The 16,903-nt window shown below is 50.0% G+C and overlaps 1 protein-coding gene across 3 annotated transcripts; it reads right to left on the bottom strand.

Moving 5' to 3' along the window:
* Nucleotides 1–1,979: 1,979 nt before the first annotated feature.
* On the bottom strand, nucleotides 1,980–16,747 carry LOC117058049 (eukaryotic translation initiation factor 3 subunit C). 3 transcript variants are annotated; one of them, XM_033168941.1, is made up of 21 exons: nucleotides 16,625–16,747; nucleotides 15,171–15,315; nucleotides 14,764–14,829; nucleotides 14,385–14,574; nucleotides 13,135–13,260; nucleotides 12,306–12,360; nucleotides 12,060–12,169; nucleotides 11,631–11,758; nucleotides 10,774–10,930; nucleotides 10,525–10,628; nucleotides 9,548–9,689; nucleotides 9,278–9,403; nucleotides 8,965–9,058; nucleotides 8,181–8,368; nucleotides 6,670–6,894; nucleotides 5,708–6,071; nucleotides 4,625–4,784; nucleotides 4,082–4,147; nucleotides 3,622–3,709; nucleotides 2,892–3,054; nucleotides 1,980–2,163 (listed from the first exon to the last, which is right to left on the bottom strand). In XM_033168941.1, exons 2-21 carry the CDS (start codon nucleotides 15,269–15,271, stop codon nucleotides 2,078–2,080), a joined length of 2,739 nt encoding a protein of 912 aa, XP_033024832.1. In that variant the 5' UTR covers nucleotides 15,272–15,315; nucleotides 16,625–16,747; the 3' UTR covers nucleotides 1,980–2,077. The 3 variants fall into 3 exon arrangements, with proteins under 3 accessions (XP_033024832.1, XP_033024833.1, XP_033024834.1); XM_033168942.1 differs by having other exon boundaries at nucleotides 16,562–16,662; XM_033168943.1 differs by lacking the exon at nucleotides 16,625–16,747 and adding an exon at nucleotides 16,575–16,599.
* Nucleotides 16,748–16,903: the final 156 nt, after the last annotated feature.

Consider the following 16,903-nt stretch of genomic DNA (forward strand, 5'->3'; position numbering starts at 1 on the left):
ATGACCACCCACCTGACCACTTCAATTTGTGGAGCTGGCCATTTTACTGCTACCACGTTTATTCCACGCTTGCAATCCATCGGTCTTTAGCTGCAATTCCTGCATTGCAGAGGGTTGGACTAGATGGCGCTTTGGGTCCCTCCCAACTCTATTGTTCTGCGATTCCATAATCTTTCTGTGTGGCAGCACCTCTAACTTTGGAGCTCCCGATGACAGGATTTGTAGTTCAAAGCATCTGGAGGGCACCAGGTTGGGGGAAGGCTGGGATAGCATGGCAGCCAATGGTTTAGGGTGACATTCAAACATTTCCAGCATCTTGTTTCTGCAAAAGGTTGAGCCTTAAGAAGTGGGGTGGATAGAAAAAGTGACCCGGAACACCTCAGAAATAATACACATTAACTCCCACCTACAATTCCACCGTGGGGTGGGGGGTGGCGCCATTCTGAGTTTCTGCCTTGAAACTCAGCATGTCAGATGAGAAGAATGTTTTTATTTAGTTTAACACACAAGCACAAGGTACCTGGGACATGGTCCAAAAATGGCTGACCTGGGCATTCCCTCTCAGGGTTGAGAGGCGTGTCTTAGGTCTCCCTGAGGAATTTATTAACTTTTAATTGAAAGACAGTCACCTGTCAAAGGGGGCCCTACAAATGGGCAGAGGGCAAAGAATACAAGCCACTGTGAGGGAATTCATTCCACCCAGAGTGGAGACAACGCAAGACTTTGCAGCTTCTGTCCTTAAGTACTGGAGGTGATTTAGCTGAGGCCCGCCAAGATAAGGAGAAATAAATGCTTTAGCTTCGGAAGCTGAGCCAAGGGCTTAATACAGACGTCCAGCCAGGCTTACATGGGACTAAAAAAAGAAAAACCCATCACAAGAAATTAGGGAGACATTAAAACTGTTGAAATCTGCAACGGATTGTCTCTAGGCCCGGTTAACACAGGAATCTTGCCTGCTTTTGGTAGTATGTCGCTCCAGATTGTAGCCCAAAGCCAGCCTGTGGGCTGTCCCACTGCCACTGGATTACAACTCTGTCGGCATTTCCCCCCTTTTAAAAAACAAGACAGGGTCTGTGATCATTTGTCTGACCTTGAGCAAAATTAGTGCCAGGCAGTCCAGTATGGAATGGCAAAGCACTACCAACACCCTTGGAAGGAGTGGGATTTGCTAAATATTGTTAAATTGAAAAAGCATTGGATGCCACCCTACTTGAGCTCAGCCAGTCAGAACCACCATATGGAGTTAATAAATCAGCTCTGCTTCAGTAAGAAGCATCTATGTCTCTCTTCTCCATGGTGAGAGCCCTATCCAACAGAGGAGTTTGGTTTTAAGGACAAAGTCCTTTGACGATGCACTTAGTGACCTCACAGAGCAATTAAACTTCCCTTCCTTGTGCTTCCCCTCAACACCCGGCAAGAAGCAGTCTCATCTGTTTGTTTTCTCTTTAATTAAAAAAGGTGCAGCTGTGGACAAATACCCAACAGGTACAGATGCTGGCATGACGCAGGGGTAGGCAACTTGTAAACAAATGGACTCAGCCTTGAAACTGTCCATCATTCGCTTCTCCTAGCAGTGGGGCTCCTGGCAGCTACATTGACTCATTGCCAGGGTAGGAAACTTTGTCAACTCGAGGACATCATTCTGGGAGTCACCTGGCTCCCAGCCACAGCCAGAGAACATCTCTCCATCCAGGTATGCAAGAGGCATACTCAAGTCAGGCAAAAACACTTGGGGAGACCACAGAGCAGGTTCACCAAGGGGCACAGCCTGCAGATATGGGTTATGGACTGGGAAGAGGGCCAAAATCCACAAAGAGAGGCAGAGACACATTTATCCCCACTGCCTGAAGCCAAAGGGCAAAGGTTGAGTGATGCCCCCGGTGGCCACGTGGGACGCAGCAAGGACAGCAATGCTTTTCCTGACTCTGGTTCTCATCTCCCACGCTGCTTCTTGTGCTCCCAAAGACACCACAGGCCAGTCACGCTCCAAACAAACTCTTTATTAAGTGTTTGAACCATGGGAACTGGAATAAGATCTTCCCCGCACCAGGAAACTCTACTGTGATGGCTTAGGGAATCAATAGTTGCTTTGTCGCTCCTGCTGCCGATACCCTCCACGCCGCATGTAGCCTCCTTCGTTCTTGCGGTAGCCATCCTTCTGGTCTGGAGGGCGAGAGGGAGAGAGAGAGAAGAGAGTTCAGCTACAAGGCACCGGTGAAAAGTGGGCCAGCAAGATTACAACAGAAATGGGTTTGCTGCGCAGCTGATGGAAAACAAGACAGGGACATGGAGACCAAGGCAAAGTGACTCTCGAGTGTACACTTCCTGGTTCTTCGACCAAAACAAACCATCGTTTTGCAGTGAAATCGGCACACTTTGGATTTAGAAAATGCGGGGAGAGAACAACTGTCATCTTTGTGTCCTGCATGGAGGGAGAAGTGCTGAACCAAAGGAGGATTGGGATCCTGTGATGAGGTAAGGAAAGCAGATAAACCATTCAAAGAATGCAGGGGTGGTAACTTCCAGCCAGTGGGCCAACTCAGGCCATCCAATCAGGTCTATGCGGTTGTGTTTTTGTAGGCCACACCTACCTGCCACTCACTCGACTTCATAAATAAGGTTTTCTTTTGATTTGATATAAGATCAGGTGAGATGCAGGTAAAGCTGTGGCTGCAGGGAACCAAGAGAGCTGACAATCATTAATGGGAACTGGTTTCCTTAGCTTTTGCTCCATACCACGAAGGACAAAAAATTTAAAGAGAAATAGATACTTATGGGAACAGTAGCCCTATTTGTCCCTAGACAGATAACAGACACAAAGCGGCTAAAGGAATGGAGGAAGGAGAAGCAAGACGCTGTGGCCGCAACCGGCTTCCTGGACACTCGCTCACCCCGGAAGTAGCCCCCATAGGTGCCTTGCTTCTGGTCAAAGACCCTCTCGTTGTTCTCCACGAGGCTGCCCAGCTTCTCAGCCAGCTGGAGCGCCAGGTTCTGTTGGGATGTGGGCTCCGTCCGGTGCATCACAACTGTCTGGGTCGGCTGGTCTAAAGAGGCCTGGGAAGGCAAGATTTGGGAGGCTCAGACAAACCCAGCAAAGGAGAGACATGTTAGAAGCCACCTAAAGTGTTGGCCTACTTTCCCTCCCAAATCTGGTTTGTATAAAACCTGAATGCTGCCTATAGCACTTGCAGGCAAAAGAAGCCATGATTTCAGATGCGACCTCGAGAACCATATGGAACTTCCGTTTGCCAAATGAGTTGTTCATAGTGCAATGGGGCTGGAGACTGCCAAAAGCACTGGATTGTACACCAGAGATTTACGGTATATATTTCTCTTTCACAAAGAGATCTCATTTTAGGGGTGTGGCCTATATTGGTTGGCGGCTTATATTTGGACAAATCGCTTCTCATGCTCACTCCACGTTGCCTCTTATTTCTTTCAAAAGGGTCCATGATGCGGCTGCTGCAGAAACCCAGCCCTGACCCCCTTCTCCCACACCCCTTGAGCTGGTTTGTACAAGGGCAACCCATTTTCTCCTGGTCAAGTGTCCCCTCCTGGGTTGCCACCCATCTCTAGGCCTCCTCAAGCCACCCGTCTGCCATGCGAGAAAGCACCACTCACCATCAGCTCTTCATTGATGATCATCTTGCTAATGATGCTGTGCACTGTGGGCAGGTCCAGCTCAAACATATCAGACAGGATCTCCATGCTAGAAAGGGAGGTATGATTGGGGGAGGGGGCATGGGGGGGGAGAGAGAGAGGAAGAAAGAGGTGGAAGTTGAGCTTGTGGAACTCAGCCATCAAAGGCTGGCCCATCGGCAGCCTGCCAGGCAGAAAATCTAGAAAGGTCAATGGAAACCAAAGAAGGTAGCCAAGTGCGCCACGTACAGAGGATGGTTTCCTTTGATTGATATATTTTATGGATAGGGAGCCTGCAGAGGGGATGCTGAAGCAACATGTGCACCCACAAGGTGCACTCAGCCACTTATGCCACATCCACCACTCACACCCTGGCCAAAAGGCTGCCAGGCTGAAAGAGCAACCAGGAGTTAGCAAGGCCGTGATGACCCTCACACAATACCTGATGGAGTCATAGACGCTGCTGTAAGTGAAGAGGTAGGTTCGGAGAGACTCCTCTTGGATCTTCCTGCCAGGGAGAAACAAGGGAGGGGAGCAGTCATGAGAGCCAGGCAGAGATCCCCAAAAGGGGGGCAGAGCTATGCTTTCCGGCCCCTAGACACACACACACACACACACACACACAGCCTCTCAGCACCCAGACAAGGTGGCCGCTCTCAACACAGACATCCCACTTCTGCTCCCTCCTCTCCATTTCCAAGCCCTCCCCTCCTAGCCTGCTTAGATGGCCTCATAGCTCAGGGGCTGGAGCACTGATGGTCCCAGGCTTTGTCCCTTTATCCATCAAGGTGGATACACCCAAGCTAAACAGAGCAATGGTCTGACTCGGCATAAGGCAGCTTTGCAGCTCCCTTTCTACAGGATAGCTGCATATACCTGCAATTGCAGGGGGCTGGGCTAGATGACCCTCGGGGTCCCTTCCAACTCTACAATTCTGAGATTCTATAGAGGAACCGCCCCGTCACCCCATTTCCATGCAACTGACCGGACAAGCATGCCTCGCACTTTGTCAGCCTCGGGGAACAGGTCCCAGACCTTCCCATTCATTTTCTCATTGACAATAAAACGGTGACACGTCTTCCAGTCGCCCATCTTCATAGCCTTGGATGCTGCCACCACATGCTCCCTCATCGATTCTGGGGGGCCTGAAGAAAGATGGGGGGTCATCAAATGGGGAAGGCATTCCTTGTCTTGGTGAACAGGATTTTGCTTAGCTAGCAAGACAGGCCACATCCCCTTAACACCCTATTGCATATGAAGACAATGCACAAAAAAATCGGCTTCCATTTTTGTAACTAGAAAAAGATTTTTTTTTCTAGTGTCAAAAATAAATAAATAAATTACCCAATAAAAATAAAACTTATTAGAGAAATCGACATAACTTCAGTTGATTTTTTCTTAGGTTTAAACAAATAGTTATGGAAGGGTGTGTAAGTGTAGCTGTAAAGGAAAAACAAAGACACACAATTTGACAGCAGGCATCATCCCTGAGGAATCATTTGCTCCATTTTCCAACACAGCATTGAATGACTCCAAGGTGTCGAGTGCCACCTGCAGTTCTGATAAATATGCATTTACAAAATAATAATAATAATAATAATAATAATAATAATAATAATAATAATAATAATACAGCTGCCACATTAAGATGAGGGAGCAGCTTTTTAAAAAAATCACAGAACGAACAGAACACAAGAAGCAGTTTGGGAAACGGTGCCAAAGCAAGCGAAGCAAGACAACTTTTGTGAACCCTGGATCATGCCTGGCAATATCACAGAGGCCAAAGGAAAATCTGGCCCTCCCCAAGAAACTAGGAGGAGGAGGCAAACAAGCAAAATGCTCCTTTGCATAACACACCAACAGATTGCAGCATTCAAGCACCTCTAGGCAGACCTGAATTGCCTCGAAGACATTTACAGATTCCATCATTTGCCCAGAGAGACAGGGAGGATTCTAAGTCAAGCCTAGGAAGATTCTTGTTAGAAGGCCTGGCACGACACAGGAAAGGAGGCCACCTGGAAGGCTACCCAGAAACTCATCTCACGGTTAAAAGAGGAAAGCCGCTCACCGAGAAGGGGTTGGCGCTCGCCCACCCGGAGCTGGTGGTGGAACTGCTTGCTGATCATGCGCCGGCGGGCGTCGAACTCATGTGCGGCCATGTAGGGGATCTCCAGCAGCATGGCCGAGACCAGGTAGACGCACTCCAGAAGCTCCAGGTTGATGTGCATGTGGAAGGGGACCTGGCGACGCTTCTCAATCTTCTCCTGCTCCTGGTTGCGCTCCTGCATGCTGCGCATCAGCAGGCCCTGCCCCAGCAGCTCCTTGGCCCGCCCGCTCGACTGGATGTCCAGCAGGGCGTTGTGGGCGTCCTTGATCATGCCCTGGCGGAAGGCACAGATCCCCAGCTGCACCATTGTCCGGTTATACAAGATCTGCAAGAGCAGAGAAGAGCATATGAGGTGGAGGCGGAGACCCAGCTGCCCTCTCCGAAAGACAGCACCTGAAAAACCATTCCCCAACATTTGCTTCCTGAAACTGCTGCTTTGAAATAAGGACAGGGCACAAACGGGCACTGCTGCACTCTGTCGACAGTCTCCATTCATTCTCTGCCACTCCTTTGTTACCATCTACCGCTCCTGGCCCTTTTCGCCCACCACTTTTCACCCCAAGGCAGCTTCTGCAGACAGCAGCTTGCCAAGCAGGGCAGAGGCATTGTGAAGTCAGGAGAGGAAGTCTCATCAACCGCATAGGATGTTGTGGCTGGCATCACCAGATGCAAGTGTGGCCCACATGCAGGAGGAAAAGCGTGGAGCAGCAAGGAGAGGGGGCTCTGCTCCCCTCCAAACCCTTTACAATCATCTGCATCAGCAACTTGCAGCTTCTTGGGCAAGGCAAAGCAGCCACTCCGAGCCCCTCATTCCCTGTTCTTGGAGGACTGGCTTTTATTGTTACTTGAATTCATTAAGACTGCTTCAATAAACCACCAACAACACAGCATACACCTCAGCCTCCCCAGTTTTGTTCTCTGACCTGCACAGGGGGGTCTGCATGCTGAATGTTGTCCTGTAGGTGACTCATGAGCATCAGGTCGCGGGCCTGGTACCAGCGGTCGTGCAGGGCGTGGTGGTAAATGTGGCAGAGGATGGCGCAGGTTCGGATCCGGTCTGTCCTGTCCTTGGCGTAGATGAACTTGCAGAGGCGCTCCATCTGCACTGCCGAGTCCTCTGCTTCGTTCTCGGCCTGGTCTTGTTCTGACTGCGGGCAAGCAGGTTATGCAACGTGTCCTTTAGCCCGAGGAGTCCCTCCCCACCCCACTCCCCAATAGCAAAATGTTACCTTCGCATACATATAGCAAACCTCCAGATATTGTTGGACTCCAGTTCCCATCATTTCTATGACCGTTGGCCATGCTTGCTGGGGCTGATGGGAGTTGGAGTCCAACCCTAACTGGAGGGGACCAGGTTGGTTACCACAAAACTTAGTATATCAATTGCCCCTCAACTTTCACGGTCTTCCTTTGCCGGTACAATACTAAGGGGCCTGTCCAACTTGCAAACCTGAAACCAGTTTTCAAATCAGCATGATTGTCAGGGCTTCCCCTGCCCCAAGGAATGCTGGGAACTGTAGTTCTGGGCAAACACACACACGGGTCCTAGGATCCTTTGAAAGAAGCCATGGCAGCTAAACTGAATCACAATGAAGCTTCCTGAAAATCCCTGATGTCCTTCCGGGACAAACCCTCAGCATCCACCTCAACCTCTCCCAGCCTGACAGTATCATTTCCAAACCTTATTTTGGGAATGGGCCATAACTTAGTGCAGAGATGGCCCTCCAGGTATTGGTGGAGCCCAAGCCCTATAATCCTCGCCAGCACAGCCAAGCGTCAGGAGCAAAGGGACTTGTAATCCACAGACACCTGGCGGGAGCCACAGTTTCCCCACCGCTGGCATAGTGCTTTGCCTGTCCATGGCCGCAGGATCAATCCCCTAGTAAATGGGTAGGCAAACTAAGGCCCAGGGGCCAGATCCAGCCCAATTGCCTTCTAAATCCGGCCTGCAGATGGTTCACGAATCAGCATGTTTTTACATGAGTAGAATGTGTGCTTTTATTTCAAATGCATCTCTGGGATATTTGTGGGGCATAGGAATTCGTTCATCCCCCCCAAAAAAAAAAAATATTCCGGCCCCCTACAAGGTCTGAGGGACAGTGGACCGGCCCCCTGCTGAAAAGGTTTGTTGATCCCTGACCTAGTATCTCCAGTTAGAAGGCTCCATTCGGAAGGCAACAGAAAGAGGTTTGCCTAAGACCCTGGAGAGAAGCTGCCAATCAGAGCAGGCCATGCTGGTCAAAAGCAGGGCGAGTATGACCAGATACATGACAGCTTCTTATGCATCTGAAAATTTAGGGCATGAGAAACATCTTCTCATCCACAGGGTTATGCCTCACGCACAAAACCTATGGGTGCAACCGCAAAGTGTGAATGCCCTGGGCAAAGCAAGGACAGCTGGTGGGGGGCTTTGCTGCCCCAGAGGCTGGCCTACCTTGCTGTCTCCCGCTGGGCCCTGTTGCCGCTGGTGAGCCTTGTAGTCAAACTTGTAGTAGGTGTGGAGGATGCAGCGCAGGTAGATGCGGCACACTTCCTCCGTGGTTCCCTTGTCCTGCAGGTAGTTCTGCACCCGTTCAATGATCTTGCAGACTCGGCCCTCGTCCTTCAGGTGGTCCACGTACTCTGGTGGAAAGGGGAACATGCATTCACATGGCAGTCTTTAGAGGTGGGGCAGCCGGCTTCTCCCTATTTGCCATGCAGAATCTGACACTCCTGAGAAACCCCAGCTTTCCATTTTGGGGCCCAAAGAGCATGCTTCTAGTCCATACGACTGCAGAGTTAAGAGACATGAAAACATACAGATCCTCTCTGCTTAGACTGGGTGACCTTTTTCCAAAGCATCCAGCCACTTTCTAACACCTACCCAGTTTTCTGACCTGCTGCTTTTTGCAAAAAACTTTTTATTTTTCAAAGACGCTCCGAAGTCAGCTTTAAAAAAAAACTTTTTGTAGCAAGCAGACATAACTGGGAGGCACGAAAACAGAAAAGGCTGGCAAATATTCCGAGTTCAATCCCTGGTTCTTGAGGCATCGTTCCAAAAGAGGCAGACAGTTGGCAGAGGTGTCTTTTCAGGGGAAAACACAGCATAGACTCCTTAGGGTTCCCTCTACTTCAGAAGTTCCCTGTCCCAAACCAGCCTTCCACTAGCTGAAACTTTCAGTCAAACTCCCCCCTGGCTATGCCTCCGAGGCCCCACTTTCCATGACACGCTCACTCACCCTGGGAATGGGGGTCTGTGTTCTGCATGATCTTTGTGAACTCTTCATCCATACGCTCCACCAGAGTCAGAATGCAGCCACGAACACGGAAGGGCTAGAGAGGGAGGGAGAGGGAGGGGGAGACCCACAAGTGGATTAAGGGGGTCAAGACTGCTAGGCAGAGACACACACAAGCCTTTTTCTTTCCCGACCTGGCAATCTGTACCAGCCTCCCGCCTGCTGCTTCTTGTGGATTTCAAACTAGCCCATCTTACCAGGTTGGCAGGACGCCCCGAGGATGAGAAGGAATGGCGCCTGCCTCGGAAATGCTCACCTGCTCACTGTTGGCCAGGTTCTCAGAGTCCTCTGCGATGTTCTCGCCAATGAAGATGTTGGGGTTGGCAAAGAGGATGTCCAGGAGCTCTTCAATGGAGCTCAGGCATTTCTGCCACATCTCTGGCTGCATGTGGTGGGAGAAGAGGAGTGAAGAGGGAAACAGTGAGGCCCCCTGGCATTCTGGAAAAGAAGCTGTCTGCTTCCTGTGGCCCCTATGAACGTGCCGTGCTTTCGGGCCACTTCCTCCCCTCCCCTCCTAATTCCATACCTTCATGTAGGTAGCCAAGTTAGGGTTGTAGTCATACAAAGAAGCAACAATGTTGAACTTGATTTTGACATCGATGGCAATCCCCAGGTTGTTCTCTACCGCAATTCCAACCAAAAGCTGCAGAAGGTCAATCTGAGCCGCTCTAGGAGGAGGAGGAGGGTGGTGAAGGAGCTCAGTGCAGAAGGGGGGAAGCAGATGGCCCGGCATGCTTCTTTTGAGATACATCCCCAGCTCTGCACAACCCTCCTTGTGCCCTGTGCCAAAACCACTGACGCCCGTGTGAACCCCCTTCATTTTCATCACTTTCCGATTCACTTAAAACATTTATACACCACCCTTTGTCCTATTTAGGATATCCGGCAGTAGAAATACCTGGGATCCAACACTGCGTTTCTGCTGTGGAACAGGCTTCCACTTGCACAACAGAATCCTATCCCCTGCCCCTAAGAATCTGCTGCAGAGGGTTGGGAGCAATGTCTATAGGGGAGGGTGGGAGGATGCAGGTTCAGCATGTAGAACATCCCAAGTTCCACCCTCCAGTTAAAAATACTTAGCAGATGCTGCTGGATCAGTGCAAAAGCCTATCTAGTCTGGCATCCTGCCCTCACAGTGGCCAACCAAAGGCCTACCTAAAAGGAGCCTGTAGGCAGGGCCTGAGCACAAGAGCACTCTCTCTGCACTTGTGATGCTCAGAAACTGGTACCCAGGAGCATGCTGCCTCCAACAGGGGAGAAAGAACATGACCGTCAGGGTTAAGCAGCCACTGCCAGCCTTATCCTCCATGGATTTGTCTAATTCTCCTTCAAAGCTGTCCAAGCCCTCGATCATTTCAAGCTGCCCTTTTCTGAACCTTTTGCAGCTCTGCAGCAGCATTCTAGAGGTGAATTAATGAGAACCGCGCTCGGGTTTTTCCAAGCGCAGTCTCCTAGGCCACCTTCTCCCACCCCCTCCACCAAATCAACGCTTATTGGGCTCACCGATCCGTGCCTTTCTTTCCACGGGCCTGGAGGATCTCGTTGAGTTTCTTCACGACTACGGTGTGGTTGATTTCTGTACCTTTAGCAAACATCTTTGGCTTCTCCTGCAAAGCGGGGTGGGGGTGGGGGGAGGAACGTCAGGCTCAAACCATGTTTGGAAGATGGAGAGAAGTAAAAAAAAAAAAGGCAGCAATGCCATCCAGTTTATTCTGCTCCCACATTTCCAACTGCTTGCAGAGAGAGACTCACCTTGACCAGGGGGACACCCCCTTTGACCTTCTCCCACTCGCCGCCCTCATTGTCATCTTCATCATCTTCATATTTCTTGGATTTGCGGTCCTGTTTTTTCTTTGCCTTCTCTTCCCGCTTCTTCTCCAAAACTCTTTTGTCCTCCTCAGTGCCAGTTCTGGTCAGGGAAAATTAAAACAGGACTGAATCCCTCTCATATCCTGGAATTCTTACTTCCCGGGTTGCCTGAACCATACAAGCCCAGGCCCCGCCACTGGCCTCAACCACAAATCAAGCACTAATGAAGCCAGACTAAAAAGCTTATTTGATCCAGACCTATGCAGTCACCAAAATGCCCAATGCAGAAACTTATCAACTCACCCACAGAGACCTGAGGTCCCACACCCCTTGTTTAGCCAAGATCTACTTCTCTGCAATTCCAACTTCTTGGGTTTTAGTTCTGCTCTTGGGGGAACAGAGCACAAGTCTGTTCCATGGTACAGAGCACCTGCCACAACCCAGATGGGGCCATTATTGCTCAGATCTAAAAGTGTCCATCAAACTTTAAGATGCTCCCCTAATGCGAGGTAGCTAACTACCATTGCACCATAGACATCCGTTATGCCCTGACACGGATGCCGCCACCTAAAGCAGCAAGCAAGGGTCAAAGTAATGGGTCTGGCTCCTCAACAACTCAGGCTCAGAAGTGAGTTGGGTGACAGGACAACACAAAGTGTTCCACCTTCAGGTCCTGAATATGAAATTCCAGATTGTGATCAAAGGTAGATTCACAACCGACAGTTCCCTCAGCCAGAGGTTTGGAGACTGCCATCCAAAGGTGAAGGGAAGTGTTGAACTCATAGAAGCTGCCTCCTTACTTCTTAAGGAACTTGGAGGCCAAGGAGGTGTATTTGCCTTCATCTTCATCTGACTCAGAGTCAGATTCTGAATCTGACGAGCCCCAGTCTTCATCATCGTCAGAGTCCTCCTCCTCCTCCTCTTCATCCTGCCGAGAGCGGGGTAGGGTAGGGGGGGTGGAGAGAAGAAAAATTATACACCAGCAAACCATGTGACGAAAGAAGCTTTCACTTCAGAGCAACAGAAGTCCCATGGGAACCCTGTTCCTGTTTCCCACATGTCTGGATTATTATTTTCTGCTGCAAAAGGAATAGTGATCTTTTGCCTTCCTCCCCTCTTGAGTTGCTTGGCACAAAAATCCTTCTGGCAGCTGCTCTGAGGGAAGCACCAGATGCCATGCCTATGCTGGCCACAAGAGGGCACCACAACGCCCCCCCTTCAGCTCTTACCTCCATCTTTTTGATAAATTTGCCCCGTCCCTCAGCTGCCCCCTCTTTCTTCTTCAGGAAAGCTGCAGCGCTCATTCCCTCATCGTCATCCTCACCAGAAGAGGAGGAGCCTGAAGCCAGAAAGTGGGGTGTGTCACTGTGAGGGGAAACCTCAAATCCTGCTCCCCGCCTCACACAAAGAAGGATAGCCAGTGAGCTGCACAGCTTCCAGCTCCTACTCACTGCATCACCACCACCACCACTCACCCTCTGAATCGTCACTTTTCTTGTCCTCGTCTTCATCAGCTGACTGTTCAGGGTTCTAGGCGAAAGCAGACATACTGTGGTCAAGATGCATGTAGGGTACTCTTTTTTAATTTGAACCGTACAGAATTGCTCTTCCAGCACAGCCTGACTCCTCCAAACCCTCCCTTCTGCTTTCACCCATTTTTTCACCTGAGCCTTAACACCAGGGGTCAGCAAACTTTTTCAGCAGGGGGCCCGGTTCACTGTCCCTCAGACCTTGTGGGGAGACCGGACTATATTTTGAAAAAAATAATGAACGAATTCCTATGCCCCACAAATAACCCAGAGATGCATTTTCAATAAAAGGGCACATTCTACTCATGTAAAAACACGCTGATTCCCGGACCGTCCGTAGGCCGAATTTAGAAGGCGATTGGGCCGGATTCGGTCCACGGGCCTTAGTTTGCCTACCCATGCTTAACACAATTGGCAAAGCCAGTAATCAACCCTATTGCCTAAAGCAAGGACAGTGACTTTGGACCTCCAGATCTTGATGAATTACAACTCCCAGCTTCCTTGACCCTTGGGCCATGCTGGCTGGGGCAGATGGGAGTTGGGAGTCCAGCAACATCTTGAAGGTCAGAGGTCCTAAAGGATTCATAGAATTGGAAGGGACCACGAGGGTCACGTAGTCCAACCCCCTGCAATGCAGGAATATTTTGCCCAACATGGGGCTCGAACCAATAACCCTGAAATTAAGAATCTTATGCTGCACTGACTGAGCTATACATAATTCCCAATGTCTCGGCCGCTTCCCTGGAATGCCCTCCACCCAACCATGCGCCAGTACCTGGCGGTAGCTCGTGATCTGGGCCTCATAATCTCGGTTGTACTTCCGGATCTTCTGGCGGAGGGTGCTTAGGGCTTTGGCGTTGTTCTTGTTCATCTTCTTCTTGCCTTCCTTGTCCTCCCAGAGCTACAAAAGCCAGAAGGGAGATGAAATTACAGGCAGCCCACAGCCATTTGGTCCACACACTGGCCTCTCTCCCTTTTTCTCTAAACATGCAAACCAAAGCAATGTGCAAGAGGACAGCCATTTTGCTCTCTAGCTACTCCCTTCAGGATCCCGGAGTCTTGTGTCTGTGGGATTGGCTTGTTCACCGCTCCCCATCCCAGTGCTGCATGAAGACTCAGAATGGTGCAACAGTGGGTATCAGAGCTAGGACCAGAGAGATCTGTGTTCAAATTCCCACAAAGCTGTGAAGTGTCTTAGGCTTAGTCACCTTTTCTCAGCTGAACCTACCTTGCAGGGCTGTCGTGAGGATAAAATGGGGATGGGGAAGAGACCCTATAGTCTGCCCTAGTACCTTGGATGAGAGGCAGGTGGATGGCATCTTGCTCTCACTTTCCCTATATGCCTTCTTGCTCTCCATATATTTCAGACATTCAAAATTCTAGTTCCACTCTGCAAAGCCTTCAAGGCAGCTTACAGAACATAACAGCTTTACAACAAAAACTATGTGTTTTGAAAACCAACATCCATGCCAAGATGATACACTATAAACTAGGAGCAACATGAAAAACACAAAACACATTTAAACTTGGCTCCTGCACAGTAAATAAGCAGGTGCTAGGTGGCTATTTCTGGGGAGGCCACCACTACCAAAAGACCATGTCCTCGGTCATCACCTGGCTGACCGCCAAAGTGGGGTGTGTATTCAGATCTTAACAAATAGGCAGATCCACATGGGAGAAGGTGGCCCTTCAGATATGAGCATTGACTCCACTGCTCAGCTGATTCAGAGCACTTCTCCCCCCAATTAGCACCCATACCTTGAATCCAACTCCATTCATGCAGGAACAAACAGGCAATAAAAGGAGACACCAAAAAGGCATCAAAGTTGATCCTGGGAGCTCTACTTTCAGCTCCCTTTTGCAATGAAGCTCATCATTCTTTGTCCGTTCAGGAGAACAGATTACCTCCTTTTCCCTTAGCCCTAGGTGTCAGACTATACCAGACTTCGTGAAATTATCACGAAATCCTCTTCAGACAGGCACAGGGACTTTGTGGACCCAAAAGCTCCCTGCTGGCCCCAGTACCTCATTGAGGTAGTCCTCAAGGTCTGCGAGGATGCGGATGTAGAAGCGGGGCACTCCCTCCTTGTCAACGATGCTCTTGGCCTTGCCATAGGCCTTGCCCAGCAGCTCAAACTCCTCTAGGCATTTGGTGACGTCCCGGATCTTCATGGCATTCCGGATTGTTTTGATCAAGTTCGTAAGCTCCTCAAACCTGCAGTAAGGGAAGATCAAAGAAGGAATGGTTAAGCTTGGGGCATTGATATGCCCTCAGAGAACACAGTGCCACCAACATGCTGTTCAACAGGGCAGGAAATAACCCAGCTACCCAAAAATACAGCATTGGCGCAGCCCTCCAGAAACCAGAGGGGCCACTTCTCCCACAAAGCCAACCACACTTTACCTCTTGTCCTTTGCGCTGCGCACAATCCTCTTTGTATCTTCCTCATCTTCACTTAACAGCAGAGGCCTACAAGAAAGAGAAAGCAACAGACAATGGATCCCTGCTATCAATGATCAGTTGAAGGAGGAGGTGAGAAAGGTGCAGGGCAGGGGGAGGAAGAGGCAGTGCACAACCCAGAAGTAGGAGATGCTTGGTCTGGAATCCCAAGTAGGTACTATGTGAGTGCATTGGGTTCAGGTTAAAGTATGGGTATGTGGTCCTCACTACCTGTTTCTGACTTTTAAATCAGAAATGCTCCTCCTTATTCTCATTGGCACCTGTCTATTTCTTCCAACTCATCACTCCTTGGGAACCTCTGTTCCCACCCTCTCACTCAAGTTCTCCCAGCCCTCCCCCCACATACTTACTGTTTTCCAAAATTGCCCCCAACAGGCTTCGCTACAAGCTCGTCCCCTGAAAGTGACGATTCCGACTCACTGTCCGAGCCAGTGGTAAAGAAACGCGACATGGCGGCAGCGGCTCTGGGTTGTCAGCAACCCACTGCTCCCAATTCTGGATGGGAAAGATAAGAGGTCAAAGGCCCAGTGAGTGCAATGATCATATCAAGGGTGAGTTCATTTGCTTCCATTTATAATGTCAACCCCTGGTATGCAGGCAGCAACCATTTTAGGTGTGTCCAACTGATGCAAGACCACTGATGTGCGGGTCCTTTTGGATCTAGAAGAGGGAAGAATGGGGGCAGAACATGGCAAAGCAAGCTTGTGCACACTCCGCCAACGCACATGGGGGGCCATGAACAGAATCCCCATGCAAAGTGGTCGCTGAAGGAATTATTGTGCGTGCTTTAATATAAACCTCGGCAAACTTCTTTGTCTCCAGCCTAAATGGAAACTAAGTCTAAGCACATGTAACTGAGCTAAATGCATATTCTCATGTTTATCATCCCTTCTCCAGCCTGGCACCTTCCAGATGTTTCAGCCGATAACTCCCATCATCCCTATATTGGCCATGGCTGATGGGAACAGAGTACAGCAACATTTGGAGGGCCCCGGGCAAGAGACAGCTGTTCTATGCCTCCCTGCAGACTGAACTGCAGGCTATAAGCATCTCAGGGCACAGACTGTCATTTTGTGTTTCTCATAAAACATCAAGCACACTGATGTTGGTTTATATTATGTTTATCACACCTTTCATCCATCTGGCCCTCCAAATGTTTAACTCCAACTCCCATCAGTCCCAGCCAGCAAAACCAATGGTCAGGGATGATGGGAGTTGTTGTCCAGCACTGTGAGGGCCTGAAGGTTACATCCTTCTGCTCTCACCCAACCCCTTTCTATCCTCACAAGCAGCTTGAGAGGTAGATAAGGTTGACAGAAAGTGACTGGCCCAAGCTCATCCAGTGAGGTTCATCACTGAGTGGGAAACTGAACTCCCCCCCACACACACACACACTCTCTCTACTTCTGCAAGCCTCGGGCTTCCCCCAATCCTGCCGCGATGCTTCCTCTTTGATAGGAGTGGAGCCATTTTGGCTCTAGGAAGTACCAGCGCTCAGAGAACTGAGATCACCAACAGCGCACCAGGCATGATGTCAATGCACATATTACAAAAAAACTACATATAAACCTCATCAGTATAAATGTTCTAAACACTCAGCTGAGTTTAAAACACCGACAGCCCAAAGAGACATACACGCCTCTCCCCAATAGGGACAAAAGAACCCCTCCTCCTAGAGCGAAGGCCACCCAGGAAGCCGGTGCCTCCCCCTCGGACGCCTCCTACTCCTCCCTCCCCTAATCTTCGGGGTTTGCCTCCTTCCTCCGCCGGGACCCCAAGAACCGCGCCTCTCGCACGCGCTTACCCGGCCCGGGCCTGGTAAAATGAAGGCGCGTCGCTTCCCGCAGCCACCGCGCATGCGCAAAGCCTTCTGCAGGCTCATCAACACCCCGGCGCGGCCCTGATGACTACTTCCTTCCCAAGAGGGAAATGGTAAGATAATAGAGGTGCTAAATTCTAGAGCGGCACCACTGGTGCATTCCGAAGGTGGGGGGGTGGGGCGGAAATCACGATTACATTACAGAGGTGGCTTTCCATTATTACCGAGAGAGAGATTCTACATTTTAATTTCTATGATCTTAAA

This window comes from Lacerta agilis, chromosome 14 (assembly GCF_009819535.1).
Source record: "Lacerta agilis isolate rLacAgi1 chromosome 14, rLacAgi1.pri, whole genome shotgun sequence".
Taxonomy (NCBI): domain Eukaryota; kingdom Metazoa; phylum Chordata; class Lepidosauria; order Squamata; family Lacertidae; genus Lacerta; species Lacerta agilis.